Source organism: Sebastes umbrosus, chromosome 1, assembly GCF_015220745.1.
Source record: "Sebastes umbrosus isolate fSebUmb1 chromosome 1, fSebUmb1.pri, whole genome shotgun sequence".
NCBI lineage: Eukaryota > Metazoa > Chordata > Actinopteri > Perciformes > Sebastidae > Sebastes > Sebastes umbrosus.
In genome coordinates this window covers 43,464,990-43,491,924 of record NC_051269.1, presented here as the reverse complement: position 1 = coordinate 43,491,924, position 26,935 = coordinate 43,464,990, and the positions used below count along the sequence as shown (strand labels likewise).

The window sequence follows — 26,935 nt, the reverse complement described above, 5'->3', positions numbered from 1 at the left end:
TGCGCCAGATTAGAAACCGAAAAAATAAAAAGCTGTGTGGCGTTTCTGTCAGAAAACAATAAGTGCTGTAATGATCTAATCTTTAAAACGACATTCCTCTTCTCGGATCAGTGATGAAGATCAGTGATGAGGATCAGCTCAGGACGAGAGAAGTAAAAGCATATCGCTGCCTGTAGGACGTGGGACGGTCACTGCAAGGACTCTTTAAAATCAGGAGCAGAATGAAGAAGAAGAGCGGAGGAAGGAGGAAGAGTTCATATTCTGTTCTCAGCAGCTAGAAAGCATCTTTATAACTCTTAATATCTCTTAATAACGCTTCATATCCCTTTTTGATACGGTGGCTGAAACCAGTTCCCTCCCTGATGAACTCAACACGGAGGACTAGAAGTCCAGAGGAGAGTTGGAGCAGCACAGAATAATAAATCCAAGCATGTAAAGGGGAGAGGAATCAGAGGAAAGAGAATGAATGCTTCACCCCCGACTGGAGCGGAGCTGTTTGGCACTTTATTGTCCCGGCGTGTCGTAGCGGCGTGTCATAGCGGCGTGTCGTAGCGGCGGTGGATGGAAGCAGACGGAGGGTCTGAAGTCACATTGAGAGGGTCAGACAATGGCGTTGGTGCCCCGGAGGCCGACCCCGCGGGCAAACTGCTCCAGCAGGCCGGTGATGGCGCCGGACGGGCTCGGCACCGACGACTTGAGGCCCACGGTGGAGCTGTAGGCCGCCAGGAAGACTTCACGCACCGCCTCCAGGCGGGCCTGACGCTGAGACGGGAAGGGACACCTGGAGGAGAGGAGAGGAGAGGAGAAGAGAGGAGAGGAGAGGAGAGAGGAAGAGGAGAGAGAATATGAATACTGTACTCTGCTGAATAGAGAAAATTCCTACTTTAAAAATACAAGAACCAGAAGAAGAGAGCGACGGCAGATCAACCCCACAATGTCCTCCTGAATGAACCATCACAGAGCTCATCAGCATCTCTCTGCTGCTCTCCTTCTCTCGGAATAAACATGGACGGATGTTATTTGTCTTCACTGCGAGTGACGCCGGCGGGAAACACCTTTCATTCAGATGAAGCAGAAATTAAAGTGTGTCCCCTGATGGAAGCAGAGAGGAGGAGGACGAGTCAGAGGGAGGACCGGATCGTCCTCCCGGTCTACGGCTTGGTTCAGAGCAGAGAGGAGGAGGACGAGTCAGAGGGAGGACCGGATCGTCCTCCTGGTCTACGGCTTGGTTCAGAGCAGAGAGGAGGAGGACGAGTCAGAGGGAGGACCGGATCGTCCTCCTGGTCTACGGCTTGGTTCAGAGCAGAGAGGAGGAGGACGAGTCAGAGGGAGGACCGGATCGTCCTCCTGGTCTACGGCTTGGTTCAGAGCAGAGAGGAGGAGGACGAGTCAGAGGGAGGACCGGATCGTCCTCCTGGTCTACGGCTTGGTTCAGAGCAGAGAGGAGGAGGACGAGTCAGAGGGAGGACCGGATCGTCCTCCTGGTCTACGGCTCGGTTCAGAGACAAATGTTCCCGACAACAGAACCGTGTTCATGTTCTATCGGTACTCCGTACGGTGCTACTTACATTCGTCCACTGGGTCCCTCGTCCTGAAAGCTGAAGGGCAGCGGTGAGTCGTAGGCGGCGGCCACGGCAGACGAGGTGGAGGAGGCCGAGGCCAGAGGTGGAGGGAAGTGAGCGTGGTCATGGATGCTGCCGCAACCCGAGACTATCTGCCAGCTCCCGTACTCCGTAGAGAGGGAGGAACCGGACCGGGTGTAGTCTGCTGCTAACCTGAGAGAGACAGATAACAGAGACAGTGAGACGGCTGCGGATCGGGACGTAGAGCCGCTCGTCGGTTAAATCCTCCTCCGTTCCGCATGTCGACCGGTCGCTGGGCGAGACACGGAAACACAAAGTGCTCCCGCAGGCTGAGCCGTCGGCGAGTGAACAGGTGAATGTTGACATGTGATGTAAAGAACTTTGAGTGGTCGGAGGACTAGAGAGACGCTACTGCAGAGAAATACAAGTCAGAGACAAAACAACAGAGACAAAGAAAGAGCAGGACAGATGGAGAGAGAGACTAAGAGCAACTGAACACTGAAGAAGACATTTTCAGGTGACCAAAAATGATCTAATGAATTTTGAAACAGTGAAAGGGTTAAAGTTGTAGACTAAAACACGGACAACTCCCAGACCGGACAACGCTGTGGTAGCGACCTGTCAATCACCAGGTAGCCCCGCCCTAAAGCATCCCCTGCTTTAACTACTTCACTTTAAAGGTGCAGTGTGTAGGATCTGGTGGTATCTAGCGTCGAGGTGATGAGATCACAACCAACTGAAGCCTTTCCCGTGTGCCGAGCGTGTTGGAGAGCTATGTTCCTCTCTAGAGCCATCTGGAGCAGAGCCAGTACGTAGAGCTTGTGTGTGTGTGGGAAGTGAGTGGTGAAGCAAGAGCTAGAGAGTGGTGGCGACGGCAGCGAGTAGCGTTATCGACTCCGACCCAAGCAGGGAAATTTGACAGACTTTAGCTGGTCCGTTCTGGGCTACTCGCGGACGCCGTGGACATTTTGGATGTGTAACTTTAGTCCTCTACTCCGAGGTGATCCGTGTTCGCCTCCAGTCTTTCCTTTGCTCTGCCTCCAGCTGACACCGTAACGTCATCGTGTCATCGGACTTCACTGCGACTACTACACACTGAACAGTATGTTTTAATAGTGATGGAAGGTTTTCAGCTCATTTCAGTAATAGCTGGGATAATGTATGAACTTATACTGTGAACCGAGTCAGAGCTGAACACCAGAGGAAGAGAGCCACCGGCTGCTGGGAGCGCCGGGCCTCTGGTGATCATCCAACATTTACATTACTGAAGTTAAGTGTGTGTGTGTGTGTGTGTGTGTGTGTGTGTGTGTGTGTGTGTGCGTGCGTGCGTGCATGCGTGCGTGTGTGTAAAAATAAGATGGCACGCCAGCTTGGACCGGCTGATGGGAGTTATATCGACTCACTGACCTTCTTCCAGGGACAGCCAGCGGGCTGCTGCCGGTGCGCGTGATGCCGTGTTCTGATTGGTTGGAGGAGGAGGAGCTGGAAGACCTGGCCTCGCTGAGTGGATGAGAGAGATGCTCCTCCAGAGGGAGAGGTTTACTCCACACCACCATCTGAGGAGACGAGGTGGTGCCTTTCCTCCTGAGGACAGAGAGAGAGAACATCAGCATCCACAGAGGAGGAGGAGGAGGAAGAGGAGGAGGAGGAGGAGGAGGAGGAGGAGGAGGAGGAAGAGGAGAGGGGAGGAGGAAGAGGAAGAGAGGGGAGGATGAGGAAGAGGAAGAGGAAGAGGAGGAGGAGGAGGAGGAGGAGGAGGAGGAGGAGGATGAGAGCAGAAAAGCAGCTTTGTGCTGACTGATCTTCATAAATCAACGTTTCCTTCTGAAGACTTAAATAAAAACATTTGTCAGTCGTTTCATTTTCCTGACATTGATCCAGATCAGAGAGATTGAGGGACTGAGGCCTGTTAAGACATCAGCTCTGGGCGGGGGGGGGGGGGGTCATCCGGCAACATACCATGTTGGAAAGTGAAAAATACTGAAACTAAATAAAAACGATATCCTTTAAGAGAAACTAACCTGGAACGAGTCAACTGGTTAAAAAGAGCGCAGACAGATCCCCGCTCCCAGCCGGCGGTACCGTGAGCTGGTCGGCTTGTTATTCACACGGTGTGAATGTGACACATTCTGGCCGTTCCTACGCAGTTCTCTCCAACCATGTATTTGGTATGTATATGTAGTAGTGATATCTGACCTGTTATGAGAGTTAATCAGCACCGCCCGACCCGCTAAATCATGCGTTAATCAACCACCTGACCCGACCCGCAAACCGCCAACTTCCTGCATTATAGTAGCACAATAGATGTCAGGACTGAGGTCTGAGACGAGCGGACTCGAGCGCCACGGCTCACAGTGTGTGTGTGTGTGTGAGCGTGTGCGAGTGTGTGTATGACCTCTTGACAGCTCGTTACGTGGTGGCGGCACAGAATATATTAAACTGACACGCCGTCACCGCGGCGGATGTGTGTGCATGTTTGAGAGAGAGAGAAAGACGGAGAGGGGAAAGAAGGTGGACTATTGCACCAATGTTTCTGTTAGTTATTAATAAGTTACTCAGAAAGCTGTTTGACCCGCACGCCTGGAACCGCTCACCTGAACCTGCCCGACCCGTGGGAGGGGGTTGACCCGCACATGATTACTTCTGGGACATTAGCCATACCAGACCCTAACAAAAATAAAATAAAACTAAATATTTAAAAACTAAAACTAGGGCTATCTCTCAGACTTTTTCCAGACTTTTTTTCGGAAATTTTTTTCGGACATTTTTCAGACTTTTTTTTTGGGGATATTTCTCAGACTTTTGTTTCAGACTTTTTTTCCCAGTCATTTCTCAGACTTTTATTGTGAAAGGAAAGAACTGAAGGAGTGGATGTGGTCGGCGCTGCGTTTGTCGAGGCTGAAAGGAGTAATAAAGTTTGACGTCTTGGTTTGGACTACGGAGCCTCCGTGTTGTCGGTTCATAAATATAGACGCAATTCATCCGGTTCTGCACAACCCGACTGGTTGATGTCTTTATTCACGGAGCGAAAGCTCAGAAAAATCAACCTTGTTCCGTAAAAAAAAAAAATCACACCACTTTTCCGCTGCGCAATATTTAAATTTGGAGAGAAAATATTCATGACAGTTCGAAGGATATATTGACGAGCGAATTAATCTCACAAAAAAAAGGCCTTAACTTGTTTGAAAAGGTTTTTCAACTTTCCAAAACATACGATAAATAAATATATAAGGAATGAATCCCTGAATTCTGCGACACTGACCAGCTGGAGGCCTGGGGTTGGCTGGTGAACAGGTCCACAGTGTCGTTGGTGAGGCTGGAGGCGCCGCCCACCTCCTCAGTGATGAGGGAGAAGTCGCTGCTCAGACTCGTCACACTGCCGCGATCCTTCGACTCTGAAACCACAGAACACACAGCGAGGATGTTAGTTCAGCTCCGGACTCAGTAGAACATTCTGACAGATCACAGCCGGAGCTGAAGGGAAACCAGAACTTCTGGGTTCTGTCACAGACGTAAGAAAACCTCACTCAGAATCACATTGATATTTGAAACAATGCTATTAACTCCAGCTTTGAAACGAGGGATTAATGCTGGAATAGCTTACTGCGACTGAGGCATTACTATTAGCTGCACATGTGCTTCCTGTTCTGGGATGTCAAGACGTCCCACAGAAACACAGCAGCCTCTGTGCAGTATCATCAGCCTTTTAGAGACATATTCTGAGCAGCTTTTCTCTTCCTCTCCTCCTCCGGTTGAGCCAGAAGTGTCCATATAACAGAAATTATAAGCCATTTATAGCCGTGAAAATGATAAACTCTGACATAAAGCAGTATACTAAGTCGAACTCTACTGAAGGTTAAAAGCCTGCAGACAGAAAGGTTTGTGACGCAAGATGTTTTGGATTAAAGCCTTGCAATTTTCTAAAGAGATGAAAGCGCTGTGTTATCACCCAGAGTCTCGTTGCTTTGTCTCTGTGCTTTGTTATTATACCTCATTGCATCAGACCAGGCGTTCCCGACGCTGCCACGAGCACGTCAACAAGATCAATTACTTAAGAGGAAATAACAAGTTGGACTCGGATGAAAAATAATGACACCGTTGACACGTTTCCTGCGTTTCCATTAACCCTCTGAGACCCACAATAGACCTGTTTTAGTCTTTTTTAGGGGGGCCCAGAGGGTCTAGGGGTCTTTAGGGGGTCTAGGGGTTTTTAGGGGGTACAGGGATCTTTAGGGGGTACAGAGGGTCTTTAGGGGGTCTAGGGGTCTTTAGGGGGTTTTTAGGGGGAGATAGCAGGTCAACAGTAGATGTCACATAGAAGTGGTGTACATCATCTGAAAGCTGAAACCTGAAGATTCATTTGAGATGCAGCTCAGCACTGAGGGTCAAGTTTGTCTGACTTTTTTTTGGGGGATATTTCTCAGACTTTTTTTTTCGGACATTTTTTATTTCTTCGGACATTTTTCAGACTTTGTTTTTGGACAACTACATCAATATGAAAAAAAAGTCATTTCTCAGACTTTTTTTCCTAAATTTTTCAGACTTTGTTTCGGACATTTGTCTGAATTTTTTGGGGGATATTTCTCCGACTTTTGTTTTTCAACATTTTTCAGACTTGTTTTTGATTTTTTTTTGGACTTTTTTTCAGACGTTTTTCAGAATTTTTTTCGGACATTTATCGGACTTTTTTGGGGAGGATATTTCTCAGACTTTTGTTTTAGACATTTTTCAGACTTTTTTTCAGACTTTTTTTCCCAGTCATTTCTCAGACTTTTTTTCAGACATTTTTCAGACATTTTTCAGACTTTTTTCGGACTTTTTTGCCGGACTTTTTTTGGGGGGATATTTCTCCGACTTTTTTTTCCGGACATTTTTCAGATTTTTTTTTCTCCAAACATTTTTTCAGACTTTTTTTTTTGGTCATTTTTTATTTCTTCGGACATTTTTCAGACTTTGTTTTTGGACAACTACACCAATGTGTAGTTGACGGTACAAAAGTGGTCGCACTACTCCAACTAAACATAATAAAACTAGAATTCATTTGTTTGTTGAATGAGCGCATCCATCCATCAGAGGTCTATCACAGTTACCCTGCATGTATGAGACACTCTGACTTACTTAACTGGCAGAGATCTTCCACAGAGAAATCACTGTCTTTGAAGTGGGAGTTCTTCCTCCTGAAAGAGAGAAATATAATGATGATGAAATAACAGCAGAGATCAAAAGAAGAGAACGAAAGCTGCAGACTGGATTCGACTTTTCCCTACGGAAGCTCGATATTCACTGAGTTAGTTATATACTGTACGAGTGTTACTAAGAAAGAAAGAAAATAACAGACATGTATATATCATAAGTATAGATCACAACAGACCTGTGTAGATCACAACAGACCTGTGTAGATCACAACAGACCTGTATAGATCACAACAGACCTGTGTAGATCACAACAGACCTGTGTAGATCACAACAGACCTGTATAGATCACAAAAGACCTGTATAGATCGCAACAGACCTGTATAGATCGCAACAGACCTGTACAGATCGCAACAGACCTGTACAGATCGCAACAGACCTGTACAGATCGCAACAGACCTGTACAGATCGCAACAGACCTGTACAGATCATAACAGACCTGTATAGATCACAACAGACCTGTATAGATCACAACAGACCTGTATAGATCACAACAGACCTGTATAGATCATAACAGACCTGTATAGATCATAACAGACCTGTATAGATCACAACAGACCTGTATAGATCACAACAGACCTGTATAGATCATAACAGACCTGTATAGATCATAACAGACCTGTATAGATCATATTGACATGAAATAAGATAAAGGGAAGAACACACCTCTGTTTCTTAACAGCAGAGAACTTCTCTGAGACGATGTGCTTCAAAAAATTGAAGCAAAAAAAGAAAATCTGAGGAAGAAAAAGAAAATGTTTTGAGGAAACAGATCGATAACAGATCGATAACAGATCAATCACAGATCAATCACAGATCAATCAAAGGTAAACTACTACACGTTCAGATGGAGACAGCAGCCCAGTAGGTAGAGCTGGGTATCCTTTAATAAATGACCATATCAGTACCAGTACCAGTACCAGTACCCTTAAAGTGAGACCGATGACGCCGTCCCCCGACACACACACACCCCTGCGCTGACAGTAAAGAGTCGAACTGAACGTGCCACACGTTGTACCGGTAGTAACGTTTCTACCAGGCGGCGCCCGCAACGGTTAATACAAGGGAAATATATATATGTTTGAAGACGAGACAAAAAGTCGCATAAACTATCTGATTTTTTATAATTAACGACTATTCGAAAGATCTAAAATCACAACCCACCCCTACTTGGTACCGGTTTATTTTGGTACCGACACCGAGCACTACCAGCAGACAGTGTGTCCTAACACACACCGTGTGTCCTAACACACACCGTCACATGACACAGGAAACAGTCGTCACACATCCGACAGCTAGCTGTTACCACCCAGTGAGATTCATGTGACTGAGGGAACATATAAATCTCTTCTATTGAGACTACTCAAGGTGTAGATACTATTATATACATTTATACAAATATATAAAAATGATTGATGCATGTAATATTGTGTTCCAGTCAGTCTTCTTTCTGTAAACAGAAGTTATCATAGTCATAGAAAAATCAATAAAAGCTTAATATTGGGATAAACTTACCTCCTCCCCTTTGGAGAGTCGATCTGGCAGCATGTGACTGGAAACAGAGACAGAAGAACGGACGGTTACATATCAGCTGTCAGAATCACAAGTTGTCCATCTAAAGACGCATAAATTATAATTATAGAAGTTATAAAGTCTCTGAAGTTGATGTTTTTGATGCAACCCGTTTCAGAGAAGTGAGCTCCAGGAATGATTAAAACGCTGCTACTAAAGAGAGAGTTCCTATAAGGTAGTTGACGGAGAGGTCATGACCGAGTCATCGCTTATACCAACAAGTAGCTCGCTAAAGGTCACTACACACAAAGTCACTATGTAAACCTGTTTCAATTTCTATCCAATCAGATTCCCAGACATCCTGCCCCCTTCTGACACACAATGGTTATGTGCCAATCAGCTGTCAATTAACGGAGTTAAGCTGCAGGCGCCCGATAGCTCATGTAACGAGGCCGAGTCCTAACCGCGGCGGCCCGGGTTCGAATCCGACCTGCGGCCACTTCCGCATGTCGCCCCCATGTCGAAAGCTATGCCTATAAAAAGGCAAAAAAAATATTAAAAATACACTATTTTCAAGAGGAATATGCCGAAACTCAAGGCCTCAAAACTGTAATCCACAAACCGATGGGTGACCGTCACGGTGACTACGTCCACTTCTTATATACAGTCTGTGGTTACCGCTAGTGATGGCGAGATGCTTCATCCCTGGACACTTTCAAAAAACACCTCAAGCACCACCTGTTCATCATCTGAACATCTGGCCTCTGATCTCTAACTCTTCCTACACATCACTCTTCTAATTACTTAGCTACAGCTTTTCCTCGGTTTTATTTATCAGTATGATTTTGAGTGCCGTCTTTGTAAAGCGTCCTTGGGTTTCTTGAAAGGCGCTATATAAACCCAATTTATTATCATTATTTATTATCAATATTATTATTATTATTATTATTATTATTATTATTATTATATTATTATTATCATTATCAATATTATTATTATTATTATTATTATTATTATTATTATCAATATTATTATTATCAATATTATTATTATTATTATTATCATTATTATTATTATCATTATCAATATTATTATCATTATTATTATTATTATTATCAATATTATTATTATTATTATTATCATTAGATGCACACGAAACCACCTGTTGGTCAAAGTGTAAAACAGGCAGATATGTTCCAGATGTGTGGCAGTGGTTTAACCGGGCACAGGGCAGTGGATGTGCTTGTGTAACTAAAGGAAAATGATAGATGGGAGATGTTATTCGTTTTTATTCAGGAATAATAAGTTCTTAACTGTATTTCGGCTCCGGGATTGAACGATACGAGCCTCGATACTCGTTTCACAGAAAACGTCCTGAATTACTCGACACACGCTCCGAAGCCTCGGCACATCACGTCACATCACTAGTTACCGCAGTCTTGGAAAGGAAGGAGTGAGTGGAGGGGTACTCAGTTGGTTGTAATCTGCAACCACACCACTAGATGCCGCCAAATCTTACACACTACACCTTTAACATAAGAAGACTCCTTCAAACATGAGTTGTTCAGAAAGTGCACGAGCACTGGAGCAGAATCTACTGGATTCTCTTGAGAGTGATTACAGCTACTTCGGTGCTGCCGACGCTGTTTGTTTACGGCCACGAAAGAGAAATCGATAGATTACTCCACAAATAACCTGGAGTCCAACTAGGATTCAGTTGTGACTGATGAGGTGAAGTGCAGCAGCAGCAGGAGCTCTGGGCGCTCCCTCTGCTTCTCTCACACACAAACACACTTCTTCTGCCGGGTCAGTGTCCCAGGGGCTTGGGCGAGCCTGCTGCTGTGTAATTACATGAAGGGGCTTTTTACGAGACTGCCTCTGATGAACACAAATTGGAGAAATCTTGCTGGTAATTATGAAAGGAGAACCCGAGAGAGAGAGTGTGCATTCAAGAGAGAGAGAGAGAGAGAGAGAGAGAGAGGGAGGATAAAAGATGTGGTCAAGAGCAAAGCCAGAGTCGTACTACTCGTCTCATGTTGTCCCGGCTTTCCTGTCCCACCGCTTCATTAAACAGTCACTTTTCAATTATGCGTCTCAGACGAACACGGCGCATCTCAAACCACACGGCACGGACGAGCTGCAAAAGCACCTCTAAACTATTTATGCCGGCTAATGCTCCGCGAGCTACGGCTCACCATGAAGTCATGAAATTATGATAGTGATGATTATTTTTACCCGAAGAGGAACCAGTCGTAAGCGATGGTCAGGTACAGGATCTCGGCCGGCTCCAGGCTGGCGTGCACGGCGCCGTCCTGTGAAAAATACATGAGGAGAATGAGTCAAATGAAATCAAATTAAACACCGTGGGCCGATCGTCCACGAGGACGTCATGCAGCTCCGGACACTCAAACTGGATTTCTTATTCTGTCTGAAGAGCACTCCGTATGTGTGGTTTCATGAGGAGCTTCCAGAGTGGAGGAACAGATTACATATTCATAACACAACGGGTTCTATTTTTAATAAAGGCGATGAATACAGAAGAGGCTGATTAAAACGTGTGTTTGAAATGGTGAATGAGTTGTATGAGGAGAGGTATGAATGAGGAGGATTACTGGAGTCACTAATGGATGTTGGAGAGGCCGACTGAGCAGCCGGGTGACGGGGGGGTCACGTGGAGAGACACCGGGGGGGAATCAAGGAGAAGAGAAGACAAGTAAGGACTTACTGCCCACAGGGAGAGCCTGAGGAGGGACACGAACAGAGGCGTCCGGTCCCAGCCTGATATGCAGTGCACCAGGAGGCCGCTCTCATCTGAAACAACACACATCATCAGAAACACCGATTAGTCATTACATCATCAGAAACACTGATTAGTCATTACATCATACCTACAGACCACCTACAGACCACCTATAGACCAACTTTAGACCACCTTTAGACCACCTACCATCACTGTTGATGATGTGCAGCAGCAGCTTCAGGTAGTTCTGGGTCTGCTCCACCAGGTCCCACGACTGAACAACAGACACAAACACATGAACACGTCAGTAAATACACAGTGAGGTTTAAACCAGACCATGTTCCCCTTAAGAGGAGACCCCTTAACAATCTTTAACTTCTAGATATCACCATGAAACCTCCCCAGCTGATTACTGACATTAAGACTATTATGTTTTGTATTACAAGTTTTCTGAAATGTGATGTTTAAATATGTAAATGAGGCGTTATCTAACGGTAACTGTTGGTGAATTTAGGAGAAATCTACAGACAGAAATAGACAAAGTAGTAAAATAAACACCTGAATGTGTATTTTAGATGTTTTCTTTCCACTAGTCTGAGAGAAGACGTGTTATAGAAGCTACATAGAGCTAAATCTCTAAATTGACTTGTGTATGAATAAACTATGTTTTAGCCTGAAGTGTCTGACAGAATCCTCTGAGACGCCGTCTGGAGGAATCATCTCCTGCATCAGCTTGTTCCAGCTGTTTGTTTAATCAAATTAAAGATCCTGACGCTAGTCTGTGTTTTTTTATGGTTGCACCATCATTTGATACCCATTTCTCCTGAACTCAGCCGTACATATGGTATGTTAATAAAGCTATGTGGGTTTGAACAATGTTTGAGTCTAGCTATAACTGTATGTGTGTGAGTGGTTATATGAACCAGAGCAGTCTGCAGGTTGGACTACAGATGGCACTGACGCACCACTAATATAACAGAGAACAACAACAGAGAGAGGACGTTAGATAAGAAGAGAAGAGAGGAGGTAACCTGGTATCGAGTCCAGTCAATGTTCAAGTTCTGAGTAAAGCACATGGGGATTGTCAAAGGAGCGTCCACATAGTCCTGTCAGAGGAGAGAGACACGGTGTCATTAGGTTAAAACAACAGAGCCACGCTGCTGTATAATAATCACAGAGACGACAGAGAACAGTCTCTATACCTGATTCCAGTTGAACACCAGACCCTCCGCTGTGTAGTCTCTGTCTTTGTAATCCTTAAAAAACTCACACCCTAAAAAAAGACAAGAAGAATCACATTCAGCACACCTGGGTCCGGAGTTCTAGCTAAGGCCACAGAATGGTTATCTCGCACGACAGCTGGATTCTCGCGATAAACACGAGATAATGCAATATCACATGTTGTCAGGCTTCAAGCAACGTGTCTGTGTCCTAACCACGGTGCTACGGGCCAATATCAGCGTGCTGAGAGGAGCTGCTGGCAGCTATGAGCGTGGTTTAGGGGGATGTGACGCGACGACACAGAGAGGTCGTTCTAAGAAAGGGATAATGCACAGCGAGCCGGTCATTGTTGTGAAATGAACCCCGACACGAAGCGGTCTTGCATCGCACTGAACACCGTCTCGGTTAGTCTTTCTAGCAATCACCAACTCTGGTTTGGTTGAAATAAAACCTTATTTTACTGAGTTAGATGTGAGAATATGCCGGCTCTACGTGTTATTTCTCTCTGATGTATCTCTCTGCCTGCAGAGCAGCCGCCGGGCGCCTCCCGTTCGTTATTAATAACGATTCATCTACTACATCGATGTAACCATTTATATTCCTACGATCCAACTGCATCGATAGGTACTCGGCAAGTTGTCCTTCACGGGGGACGCATATTGATATAAAATCGATTTGCAAAGTAAATAATCGATTGTATTGATGCTAAGAATTTGCACCTTGTATTTAAGGACGTTATATGAAAGTGAAAGAAATGTTAAACGTTCACTCTCCCTGTGTATGATGTCATCGAAATGCTTCAGCAGCGCATCCCAGAAATACAACAACAAAACAAAGCAGGCTGACGGCGAGGAAGAGCAAGAGGAGCGAGAGATTTTCAAGCCGCATTTGAGGTCCAGCGTGTGGAAACATTTTGGCTTTTGCAAAAAGGGAGATGCCCTCGATCAATCGCTCGCTGTTTGCAGAATATGAAAGGCCAGGTGAAATACAACGGCAACACGACCAATCTGTCCACTCGCCTCCTGAGACGAAATGGGATTGCTAACACCGAACACCCAGGTACCTCTAGCATAGAGTGTATGTGTCGCATCGTGTTGCATCGTATCGCATCGTGTTGCATCGTATCGTATCGTGTCGTATCGTATCGTATCGCTCTAGATGAGCCAAATATCGTCTTTGAATCGTAACAGAACCATGGAAAGTGATACGTATCATATCGTTGTAAAAAGTTAGCGTTACACCCCTAATTACTAAATTAGACAAACATTGCTAAAAAAACAAAAAACAAAACAACCGGTGACGTATTCAGCCAATCGCTCAACCATATTATACACCTATATATACCTATATACTGTATCTGCAGTGAGCTAATATCTGCTGATAAACAGTATCGGTCCAGCTCGAGTGGACTTAAAGGTGCAGTGTGAAGGATTTGGCGGCATCTAGTGGTGTGGTTACAGATTGCAACCAGGTGAATACCCCTGCGCTCACCCCTCCCTTTCTAAGTGTGTAGGAGAACTACGGTGGCCTTCAGGTAACGTAAAAACGCGAAAGAACCCGCTCCCTATGTAGATATGAAGGGCTCATTTGAAGCTGAGGAAAACACAACCATTCTTAGTTTCAGGTGATTAAACACGAATGAAAACAGAATTATGAATATTATATTCCGTTTCTGCTCATAGAGCCTCTGAAATCCTTTAACATGAGGAGTTTATACCTGGATAAGGCACAGAGAGCAAAGTGAAGTCTGCATAGCGTTGAGCCTTGTCCGCCTTCTCGGAGGACGTCACACTGCAGAGACAGAAAGAAAGACAACATGAGATACATTGTGAGCATTCATGGGCACCTTCAGTATTCTAATACGCAACTCGTTTACATCATACACAGACATGTTATTACAGCTACAGCAGAATCGGTGTAACATTTTGGGACATAGGCAGGCTGCTGCGTTTATTTTCGTTCATCTTTAAAAGGGACTGTTTGTAAGAATCCTAAATGTCTTGTTAACAGCTTCACCTGTGTCCGTTAAGTCAACTAAAGTCAGCGTCCTGTTGCTGGCGCTTGTGCTCGCTCTACATAGACATGAAGGAGCATCACTCAACACAGTGAGGAGACACACGTCAGCTAAAAGCACAATATCACTCTATATTTCAGCTGCTTGGCAGTAATGTTAGCTGACCAGACCAAGGTCTCTCCATGAATCAATGCTGATCCTAGTGTTGGCTTCTCCCGCCTCAGCCTCCCGACCGCGGCCGGAGGGAACGGGGGAGACGCCGGAGTTTTGGTCGGAGACGATAACGTTTCTCTCTGCGGAGCCCCGTCACTTCACAAGACACGGGAAACCTCTGTTGGTCTGGAGGAGCTGCAGCAGTTATTTCTGCACAAACGTCCACTGAACATTCACTAGATATTCTCAGAGCTAAACTAACTCTTCTGCAGTGTGGAGTGAGCAGCATGCACGTGAGAGGTGGAGAGAGAGAGAGAGAAGGAGCGCGGTGTGTGAGTGAAGGCAGGCAGAGGAGCAGAGGAGCAGAGACTCCGGTCCTGGAGACCAAAGCTACGGTCTCCTCCGCGGCCTCCGACCGCGTCCTCCGACACTGTTTAACAGTTTCACTGCCTTTCTAGCATTAACATTGTTCCATACCATAACATTCCTTACATCCTTCTTTGGTTTGTCCTGGTATGTTCGCTGCTGTTTTCATCGTTAAGCACCAGATCCATCTGTTCCACATGTAACCACTAACAGTGTGTTATCGGGATGAACTACTGTTCAGATCTCAAGCCTCCCCAGCTTAGACATAATCAAAAGCACGCTGTATGCACACAGTCTCCATTAGCGGCAGAATCTGCAGAAGACCTCAAGCCAAACACAAATACCACTGAGTCAACAGTCAGATGCCTTCCATGAGGTTCCTTCCAACAAAGTCCAGCGTAAACAGTGACCTAGATAACAGGATGAACTAGTCCGTGCTGTTCCTTACTTTAGGCCAAACTTAACCTTCTTGTTCTCCACCATCAGGTCACAGATGGAGCGAACCGAGAGGTAACGTAGCAGCTTAATGTCGTGGCCTCGAACCTTGTCGAACAGCTGGGAGTCCCCGTTCCTGAGGAGGAGGAGGAGGGAGAGACGAAGGAAGAAGAGGAGGAGAAAGACAAATTAAATAAGAGAAAGGGGGTCATTCATTATTGTCACAAGTATTTAGTGTCACATTCTGATTAACTCACAGACAGAGCAGTCTCTGATGTTCATTGTACACTAATCTAGTTAAAGGTCGACTCCATCTGCCTTCTTTTCTGGGTTTTTTTAAATAGAAATGTCTATTCAGCAAAAAGCAGAGACGTAGTTACCACAGTAAGCTAATCAATAAGGTTATGACTAATGTGAACGCTAGTACTAGCTGAGTCAGATCGCTGTGCTAAGATTAGAAACAACTGAAAGGGTTAGTACGGATTTATTGAAGTGGGGTTGTATGTATACTCCTGTCTTCTGAGAGGTAAGATTACTGTTTTTGTGAATGGAGTCTGGTGGCTTTGAACAGAGTGATTTAACGGCTTAAGCTCCCCGTCAGAAAGGGCTGTCTGATGGTAAAGGACTGTCTGATGGTAAAGGGCTGTCTGATGGTATAGGACTGTCTGATGGTAAAGGACTGTCTGATGGTAAAGGGCTGTCTGATGGTAAAGGGCTGTCTGATGGTAAAGGACTGTCTGATGGTAAAGGACTGTCTGATGGTAAAGGACTGTCTGATGGTAAAGGACTGTCTGATGGTATAGGACTGTCTGATGGTAAAGGACTGTCTGATGGTAAAGGACTGTCTGATGGTAAAGGGCTGTCTGATGGTATAGGACTGTCTGATGGTAAAGGACTGTCTGATGGTAAAGGGCTGTCTGATGGTAAAGGGCTGTCTGATGGTAAAGGGCTGTCTGATGGTAAAGGACTGTCTGATGGTAAAGGGCTGTCTGATGGTATAGGACTGTCTGATGGTAAAGGACTGTCTGATGGTAAAGGGCTGTCTGATGGTAAAGGACTGTCTGATGGTAAAGGACTGTCTGATGGTAAAGGACGGTCTGATGGTGAGGTAAAGGACTGTCTGATGGTAAAGGACTGTCTGATGGTAAAGGACTGTCTGATGGTAAAGGACTGTCTGATGGTAAAGGACTGTCTGATGGTAAAGGACTGTCTGATGGTAAAGGACTGTCTGATGGTAAAGGATTGTCTGATGGTAAAGGACTGTCTGATGGTAAAGGACTGTCTGATGGTAAAGGACTGTCTGATGGTAAAGGACTGTCTGATGGTAAAGGGCTGTCTGATGGTAAAGGGCTGTCTGATGGTAAAGGACTGTCTGATGGTAAAGGACTGTCTGATGGTAAAGGGCTGTCTGATGGTAAAGGGCTGTCTGATGGTAAAGGACTGTCTGATGGTAAAGGGCTGTCTGATGGTATAGGACTGTCTGATGGTAAAGGACTGTCTGATGGTAAAGGGCTGTCTGATGGTAAAGGACTGTCTGATGGTAAAGGACTGTCCTGATGGTAAAGGACGGTCTGATGGTGAGGTAAAGGACTGTCTGATGGTAAAGGACTGTCTGATGGTAAAGGACTGTCTGATGGTAAAGGACTGTCTGATGGTAAAGGATTGTCTGATGGTAAAGGACTGTCTGATGGTAAAGGACTGTCTGATGGTAAAGGATTGTCTGATGGTAAAGGACTGTCTGATGGTAAAGGACTGTCTGATGGTGAGGTAAATCATGACTGCAGTTTTTCACTGTTCCCTGACGTTTCATAGACCATCAGATAGCTAAAGCTGTTATATCGCTCTCTTCAAAGCCACCAGACTCCATTCACAAAAACAGGTATTTTCCCTCTCAGAACACAGTTGAGTAGCGGGTCTACCGCTGCATCCATCGGTTAGATTGTTTGTGTTATTGAGTGACTTTAGGAAACGTGGCGTCCACAGCAGTACGTTGCTGAGCTTCTGTGTTGGTACTCCTCTGTCTGCTCCTCCAAACTGGGCTGACCGCTAAATTATGTGTGTGTTTAGCAGCGTCATCCTGCAGAAACCTACTTCAGTTTTTAAAAGGGCTTGAAGGGAAAACAGCATTTTGATGCTAAAACATACTCTGACCAAAATGTTAATGTTCGGTTGTGAATACATGATGAAAACCACTGGGAAGATACAGAATGATATAAAAACCTCAAAATAATGGACCTGACCATTAAAGTAATTTGATTACCTGACTGCACTGTCGTCCTCTGGAACCTCCTCAGACTCCGTCCACGTGTCATCGGTGCCCCCTAGAATAAAAACACACGGAAGCGTTCAAGATGAATATCTTCACTCAAAGTGAAACTGTAAATCAGTTATTGTGATTTCAAACAGAAGTCCATCTGGTTGGTTTTAAGGGTGAAAACAAACTCAGTTTTAAATGTAATACTATTCAGAGATGATGCTAAACAGATATAAGGGACATAATTGTGCTGGAAACAAGCACCGAATATGAATATGAGTTATTGGAAAATTTAAGACTGAACATTTGAAATTCATAAAATGACAAGAATACTGCTATTACTCATCTTGGCCTCCTCTTTTCTACTAAGTCACATTCAAGTATCCAGGTATATACTGCAGGTTATCCACTGACATTTATATAGTATAATTATAGGTTCACTTATACATTTATTTATTGAATCAATTTTCATATATTGTTCCACCAAGTGGAAGCAGTCCAGAACCTTTACTGGAAAAGTTCAAACGTTTTTTGTAAGCACAGCTCTTCAATCAGATTTATTTATCTTTTTAATATTGTTGTATTGAATAAGTCATAAGTTAATTTTTTAATAGAAACATGCATGTTGTATGATGTTATATAAGAGCCAAATCAATGAATCAGATGTACGATATTGTTGCCTGATTTTAACTCATCACAGATATATCAGTATTTATATGATAAAAGTAACAACGAACAAAAATGTTACGTTTTTTTTTATGCATTTATGTTTAAAAAATATATATTTTCTATTGTTATTACCAGATTTTTTAACACTAGAATATCAACATCTGTATTCCTTCAACAGTTCAGTACGATGTAGTGAAGAAAATATACTAAAACTATAAATATTTGTTTGTAATCGATGGATGTTGACAACTTACCAACAAAGCTTGTTTCTAATAATCACTCCTTCACGTTCAAACTGACACATAATTCAATAATAATAATTCACCTCATTTGCAGGACTACTTGTGTCAGTCACATTAAATACAGACTATGTAGCTGACGCAGCGAGTTAAACTGACCGACTCACTCTCCAGCTGTTTGTTTGTGAAGGATGCACTTACAGCTTTGAGGACATCTAGCTCTCGTTCTTATGGAGGCTGAATGCACTTATTGTAAGTGCTTTGGACAAAGACATCTGCCAAATGAATGAAAGTACTGTAGAAGCCCCGTCAGCGGACCGGGTCCATCTAACTTCATTTACTAATAGTTCCCAACATCTGTTCTGGGCCATGTCAGAAGAGACGGGTTGTTACCCTCCTGGACATCTGCTTGATGCTGGCTAACTACTGCAGGAACAGGAGCCAGTTACATTAACCTAGTTTAAGACTAGTCTTGGCCTCAGACTGGTCTTACATTGTCAGGTTAAACTGGTCTAACTGAGCCTGTTGCATTAATATTAAGACTGACTTAACGTGAGTTAGGAAAGTTATCCACCTCTCCTCCCAGGCTAAGCCTGAGAGGAGAGCTTTGTTGCTATGGCAACAACCTGTTAGGATGTCAGTTAACTATTTCAACTGTTTATCCGTTACTTTTTTTACATTTGTTTTGTTGTATATTTTAGATCATTTACCACAATCATATAATCATGAATACTTGAAACTGCAGCTAACATTGTCAAAGACATGTCTACCATGTTGTTTTTATATTTTCTGAATGGCAGAGATGAGAAGATCTATCAAAGTGAATGTGTTTGGTGTATTTTTATCCTTTTATCATGATTGTATCATATTGCAGTATGTCTTAGAAAGACAGATTTCTTAATTTAGAGGAACGTTGAGTCTCAATAGGAAAAGTTTGACAGCTGTCTGACAGCAGCGGCAACTATTAACAGCTCAGAGAGCTCACAAGGAACTGCAACCTCCCATGGAAAAGAAGTTAACCACAACTTCCTGTTTAGGCTAAATTTAAGTTGTGTGTGTGCGTGTGCGTGTGCGTGCGTGCGTGCGTGCGTGTGTGGTACCTGAGAAGATGTAGTTGTAGCCTGTGCGTCCATACAGCTCCCCCCATCCTGCCAGAGTGGACGACCGGCAAATATGCTGTAATGAGGAAGAACCGATCCTGGATCAGACTGTTGTCTTACTGCTCATTTACAAGAATGAATATCTATCTAATATCACCTTCACAGCCTAAACAAACAGAAAAGAGGTAGTGGCGGCCACACCCTGCTAATTTGATTCTCAGAAGCAGTTACACTTCCATTCCATAACCAGTCCTGGTTGCAATGCTGATGATATTTTAATTTCACATCCTCTGCAGCAGTGAGGTTTAAATGTACAAAAAACAACAAACGTTGCATTTGTAACTAAGTATGTATTGATTGTAGGGCTGTCAATCGATTAAAATAGTTCATTGCTATTAATCACACATTTTTTATCTGTTCTAAATGAACCTTAAAGGGAGATTAGTCCAGTATTTAATCCTCTTATCAACATGGGAGTGGACGAATATGCTGCTTTATGTAAATGTATGTATATATTTATTATTGTAAATCAATTAACAACACAAATCAATGACAGATATTGATCCAGAAACCCTCACAGGTACTGCATTTAGCATAAAACAATATGCTCCAATCATAACATGGCAAACTGCAGCCCAACAGGCAACAACAGCTGTCAGTGTGTCAGTGTGCTGACTTGACTATGACTTGCCCCAAACTGCATGTGATGATCATAAAGTGGGCATGTCTGTAAAGGGGAGACTCGTGGGTACCCATAGAACCCATTTACATTCACTGATCTGGAGGTCAGAGGTCAAGGGAACCCTTTGGAAATGGACATGACTGTTTTTCCTCTCCAACATTTAGTGTAAGTTTGGAGCGTTATTTAACCTCCTTCATGACCAGCTAGTCTGACATGGTTGGTACCGATGGATTCATCAGGTTCTATAGTTTACTATGATACCAGGATCTTCACTCGAGCTTTAAAACGCTTTAACCTGCTACAACCTAAAAATTGCAAGTTGCGTTAATGCGTTAAAGAAATTGGCGACATTACAACGAATATGTGTTGCCGCGTTATTATCGCTTTAACTCTGACAGCCCTGATTGATTGTGTTGATGATCTGGTCCAGTTAAAGCCAGGGTAGTCAGTATATTTTTGGCATCATTGGACAAAAATTCCGTAATAACCTTTCAGCATATTGTAATTCAAGTGTTCTGAGAGAAAACTACGTTTCTGTACCTCTTCATGGCTGTTTTCAGGCTTTAGAGAATCTACACCGTGACAGGAGACTTTGACCAATCACAGGTCATTTCAGAGAGAGAGCGAACCTGATTCAACGGCGGATAATCCTGCAGGAAAAGTTGCTACTCCAGTATTGGAAACAACAATGCAAAGCAACCCAAAAAGGAAGATGGACTTAACAGAGCTGAGCAGCAGTACCTACCTTGCCGTTGTAGAGGATGACCGGACAGACGAACCTCCCTCTGCAGCGAGCCAGCTTACTCCGGTTCACCAGGTCCTGCAGCTTACTGATCTGCACTGTGCTCTCAAACCTGCACACACAAACCACCACGTGTTCTCCATCAGTCAGTCTCTTTAATCATTTACATGTAATTTAGCACATCATACAGAAAACACAATTATGATGCAACAAGCCAACACTGCTGACACCTCCAAATAATCAATCGTCCTTTTCTTCTGAGGTTACAGTAAAGTGGCTACGCAACGAGACTTAACAACCATTGATTATTTCATTACATTAAGCAATACAACTTAACTGCCTGCCTGCCTGCTGCTATTCCAGCCATGAAAACACAACCACTAAAAGGTGCAAATGTGCATTCAAAAGACCTCACGATCATCTCAGGCAATGAAGAGTGAGATGTTGTGATAAAATGATCAAGTAGCACTGCAGGGGTTCATTCAATGGGAATGTTCCTTTGTTTTCTTTGATCAATCACAGTAATGATGTTCACAAATAAATGAGACATTGCAACGGTAATTATTGATATCCCCTCAGTTGTGGTCTTTACCGCTCTTGAAATACAATCTCGAGTTCTCTTTCTCTGAGACCTTAAGATTTTGAAATAGATGTTTTAATGCCAGAATCAATATATTTACTTAATTTGAGTCTATGTGGAGGTAGAAGGAAGTTACCGCTTTTATTGTGGTAGTCTGAGTAACGTGACGTCATATCCGTTCCATATTCGTCAACCAAAACAAACCTCAGAGAGTCTAAAACGTCGGAGGGTCGTCGTGGATACGACCTGCACCCTCCCATGTTAAATCCAGCGTGGTAAACACTACACATCCAGTAAAGGATGGAAACACTTTGGGTTTCACACATTGACAGGAAAAGCAGAGCTAGACAGAGCAGAGCTAAAGCTGCATGCTAACTCTGTCACGGACAGGAAACGTTATGGTATGGAGGTAACATTATGGTATGGAGGTAACGTTATGGTATGGAGGTAACGTTATGGTATGGAGGTAACGTTATGGTATGGAGGTAACGTTATGGTATGGAGGTAACGTTATGGTATGGAGGTAACGTTATGGTATGGTGGTAACGTTATGGTATGGAGGTAACGTTATGGTATGGTGGTAACGTTATGGTGTGGTGATAACGTTATGGTATGGAGGTAACGTTATGGTATGGCGGTAACGTTATGGTATGGAGGTAACGTTATGGTATGGTGGTAACGTTATGGTATGACGGTAACGTGGCGGTGGAGCCGTCCGTCTCTCTCGTCTCCGTGGTCAAATGGGCCGACACTACGACTATAGAGCACCCAGATACTGACATGTCTGTCCTCTGCATTGAAACGGCCCCGATGGAGCTGACCATGGATGGATAAAGAGAACGGAGCTGACAGGAGAGCTAGAGACCACCTTGGAGAAGTTAGAGGAAGTAGACACGTGGGACTACGTCCACTTTTCAAAATAAAGGTGTTAACAAAGGGAACTGTAGATACTAAATACATCTATGGAAATCAGATTGATGGATTATATTCACCAGAAGTATAAAACATTACCTGTCCCTTATAAATTAAATTGAAAATCCCACTAATCTGTGAGGGAGATGTCTTCATTCTTTGATTTTGGGGTTGCTGGATAATAAATGTAATCAATAATTCCTGTTAATGATCTTAATATATCTGACTACAGACATGCTGAAAATCAAACATTGTTAACTGATTCATTTAGAGCTTTTCCAAAGTAAAAGTCCCTAGAAGTGTATGACTCTACTTGTTCCCTTCATGGTCTAGTGGTAAAAAAGATTAACAAAAAAACGCAATAAATCGTAATCGCAAATACTTACATTCGCAATACATATTGAATCGGAACCCGAGTATCGTGATAGTATCGAATCGGGAGATAAGTGAATCGTCTCAGCCCTGCTGTCAACCAATCGCAAATACTACATCACTGCTATGAATAATTTAAACGTTATTTCCCAGTTCATTTCTGTGAATCGTGGGAAACTGCAAGACAGACTATGAAATGAAGACATGAAAACGTTTCCCGTGCTCATAAGGAATGAGGACATGAGGCTTTTCTTAATACAGGATATGAAAGCCTTTGTGGTGTGAATGAGGGGTTTCCTCCGATGTTAAAGCACATCTTCTAGTTCCAGCACTACAGTGGAAAATAGTTCAACTGCATTAAAGAGCAGTGAGAAATAAGGACTTGTTGACTAACTGCATCATTTCAATGTGACCTCATGTGACTAAACGTCACTGTCTCTGCAGCCTTGATAGGATAAGAGAGGCTGGAGATGGAGGCTGACCTTTGCTCCCTGCACCACAGTAAGTAAGGTGTGCACGATCAGAGGAGTGATACAAACAAACAGGAAGGTAATCGGTAACCGAGTGGACTGAACTTTGTATCGGAGGATGACGGTCTGACCGAGTGGTGGACAGGTACCTGTCTCTCTCCACGTCTGTGCATTCGTACTCCAGGAACACTATCTGCCGGGGGTAATGGCCACACACTTCTCCATTGGCGTTGTGGATGATACTGTACTTGTAATCTCTGGCGAATAACTCCAGACAACGCGTCTCTATCGCCTCCACCTGAGGAGAAACAAAAACAAAAGTTATGCTTAAAAAGAAATCTAATTTTTCATCTGGAAAATGACAGAATGAGTCCTTTTAGACGATCAAACTAAATGTGTTACTAGACTGCCAGGTCTAGACACAGAGTCCAGATTCATCTGTGTAGTTTGCATTATTATATTAGACACTGATCAAACTCAAATATCAATGCATTTATAAGGAGAGTAAATCCACAAATATGAATCACATCAGGCAGCATTCAACTCGAGTGTTTCCTTTACACTGGTAACTTGATTTATTACAATGTCCAGGACATTGCCAGTCCTCAGTCGTGAATCTACTTAATTAACACATTCTGTTCAAGCAGTTTTGTCAAACTTGAGACTCCCACACTTCCCTGATGGAAGGCAGCTTTACTCTATTTAGCTGTCAACTCTTGAATGAGTATTAATTTTCTGTTTAACGTAATTTCACAATTGCTCTGAATATATAGAAAACTTTATTCTATTGGGAAAGTTAAATTAAATTCACTTAATGCAGGTTTTCAACTAAATCTGATTAATGTGAGATGAGTGATGAGTGCCAGACTGACAGCTCCTCCATCAGAACCAGAGCCGTGTTGGTCTCCAGGTGTGAGAGGAACACTAGGAATCTGCTTGGTTTTGTTGGTGCAAGTTAACAGTGCAATAACAGAATAGATAAAAACGTTAGAATAAAATAAGAATAACATTTTATTTTTTAATTCTACCAATATACAAGATAAGCTGTAAACAAAATAAACCTGATATGAACAGATAGTGCTGGTGTTGCAGCTGAAGAACCCAGATCTCACCCGAGCAGTGACCTCCTTCGCCCGGTACTGCATCTTAGAAAACAAATCTATCAAATCCGAGATCTCCTCGGTCCTCCTGCCGGACAGCCCGGAGGCCGAGCAGCCGGCCGGGGAGGGGGATGCTGCGGCCATCATGCTGCTGCTGCTGCCGGCCTCCAGCCGGACTCGACCTCCTTCAAACACCGCAGAGCTCTGTCCTCTGGACCGGGAGGACCGACCAGGCCATCCCTTCCTCGCTGCCCGCTGGAGGGGGCCGGAGCCGGGGACTCGTCCTGAATTCAGGGCCCCGACGAGCAGCTCCACCACCCGGACACAAACACGAGATCCAACCCGCTCAGCACCGACCAGCACCCCGGCCTCTACCGGAGGCTCTACCGGAGCCTCTACCGGAGGCTCTACCGGAGACTCTACCGGAGGCTCTACCGGAGGCTCTACCGGAGACTCTACCGGAGGCTCTACCGGAGCCTCTACCGGAGGCTCTACCGGAGACTCTACCGGAGGCTCTACCGGAGGCTCTACCGGAGACTCTACCGGAGGCTCTACCGGAGGCTCTACCGGAGCCTCTACCGGAGGTAGCAGGTCGAGCTAACAGCAGCTCAGCTGCTGGTTTCTAACTCAACTCCTCCAGAAACTCCTCAGAGACTACTGATTCAGACCGCCGTGCTCCTCAGGTATATCCTCAGGTATACTCCTCTTCACCTCCTCTTCACCTCCTCTTCACCTCCGGGTTGTTTGTGACATCTGGTGAAGAGAAGCCCGGCCAGCTGCAGTCAGGAAACCCCGAGGATCCGTCCCGGCCTACTCACGCTCCCTCAATGTCTTCATGTCTCCATGTCTTCATGTCTCCATGTCTTCATGTCTTCATGTCTTCATGTCTCCTCAGAGACGGAGGGTACAGCAGTGAAGCCGCGGCTGCAGGTGTAGTTGTGGTGTCCTGTGTTCTGCTCGGTTCTGCAGTCTGTCAGTCTGCAGGTCCAACAGGCGGTAAACAGGAAGCTGAGTGCATCACGTGACGCAGCCATCTCCCCCTTTAAATGACGTGTTGTTGATCAGAACGAGCGAGGTCTGCAGACTCCCTCTATATATGCATACACACATATACACTCTGTTTACTCTATATACACACATACTCACTCTATATATACACACACATATACTCACTCTGTTTACTCTATATACACATATACTCACTCTATATATACACACACATATACACCCTCTATATATACACACACATATACTCACTCTATATATACATACACACATATATACACTCTGTTTACTCTATATACACATATACACCCTCTATATATACATACACACATTTATACACTCTGTTTACTCTATATACACATATACTCCCTCTATATATACATACACACATTTATACACTCTGTTTACTCTATATACACATATACTCACTCTATATATACATACATATACTCCCTCTATATATACATACACACATATATACACTCTATATATACATACACACATATATACACTCTATATATACACACACACATATATACACTCTGTTTACTCTATATACACATATACACCCTCTATATATACACACACATATACTCACTCTATATATACATACACACATATACACTCTGTTTACTCTATATACACATATACACCCTCTATATATACATACACACATATATACACTCTGTTTACTCTATATACACATATACTCACTCTATATATACATACACACATATATACACTCTATATATACATACACACATATACACTCTGTTTACTCTATATATACATATACACCCTCTATATATACACACACATATACTCACTCTATATATACATACACACATATACACTCTGTTTACTCTATATACACATATACACCCTCTATATATACATACACACATATATACACTCTGTTTACTCTATATACACATATACACCCTCTATATATACACACACATATACACCCTCTATATATACACACACATATACTCACTCTATATATACATACACAAATATATACACTCTGTTTACTCTATATACACATATACACCCTCTATATATACACACACATATACACCCTCTATATATACATACACATATACTCACTCTATATATACATACACACATATATACACTCTATATATACATACACATATACTCACTCTATATATACATACACACATATATACACTCTATATATACACACACATATACTCCCTCTATATATACATACACACATATATACACTCTGTTTACTCTATATACACATATACACCCTCTATATATACATACACATATACTCCCTCTATATATACATACACACATATATACACTCTATATATACACACACATATACTCACTCTATATATACATACACACATATATACACTCTATATATACATACACATATACTCCCTCTATATATACATACACACATATATACACTCTGTTTACTCTATATACACATATACACCCTCTATATATACATACACATATACACACTCTATATATACATACACACATACTCCCTCTATATATACATACACATATATACACTCTGTTTACTCTATATACACATATACACCCTCTA

At 43.4% G+C, this 26,935-nt stretch overlaps 1 protein-coding gene across 7 annotated transcripts; it reads right to left on the bottom strand.

Moving 5' to 3' along the window:
• Window positions 1-463: 463 nt before the first annotated feature.
• On the bottom strand, window positions 464-25,380 carry mtmr14 (myotubularin related protein 14). Of its 7 annotated transcripts, none has more exons than XM_037766381.1 (20): window positions 24,736-25,378; window positions 24,349-24,705; window positions 23,386-23,534; window positions 20,906-21,014; window positions 19,479-19,554; window positions 17,477-17,537; window positions 15,230-15,352; window positions 13,966-14,039; window positions 12,230-12,300; window positions 12,059-12,133; window positions 11,235-11,301; window positions 11,013-11,098; window positions 10,523-10,599; window positions 8,291-8,327; window positions 7,442-7,512; window positions 6,702-6,760; window positions 4,846-4,978; window positions 2,991-3,167; window positions 1,569-1,775; window positions 464-781 (listed from the first exon to the last, which is right to left on the bottom strand). In XM_037766381.1, exons 2-20 carry the CDS (start codon window positions 24,481-24,483, stop codon window positions 601-603), a joined length of 1,968 nt encoding a protein of 655 aa, XP_037622309.1. In that variant the 5' UTR covers window positions 24,484-24,705; window positions 24,736-25,378; the 3' UTR covers window positions 464-600. The 7 variants fall into 7 exon arrangements, with proteins under 7 accessions (XP_037622309.1, XP_037622317.1, XP_037622325.1 ...); XM_037766389.1 differs by having other exon boundaries at window positions 24,760-25,378; XM_037766397.1 differs by having other exon boundaries at window positions 24,844-25,378.
• Between the last annotated feature and the right edge of the window lie 1,555 nt (window positions 25,381-26,935).

Excerpts from the sequence above, each read along its gene's own strand:
- mtmr14 (XM_037766365.1), bottom strand. The coding sequence starts at position 24,483 with ATGATGGCCGCAGCATCCCCCTCCCCGGCCGGCTGCTCGGCCTCCGGG. Across the intron at positions 23,535-24,348 it reads CGAAGGAGGTCACTGCTCGG|GTGGAGGCGATAGAGACGCG; the intron begins GTGAGATCTGGG and ends GTTTCTCCTCAG. Across the intron at positions 7,513-8,290 it reads GACTCTCCAAAGGGGAGGAG|ATTTTCTTTTTTTGCTTCAA; the intron begins GTAAGTTTATCC and ends TTTCTTCCTCAG.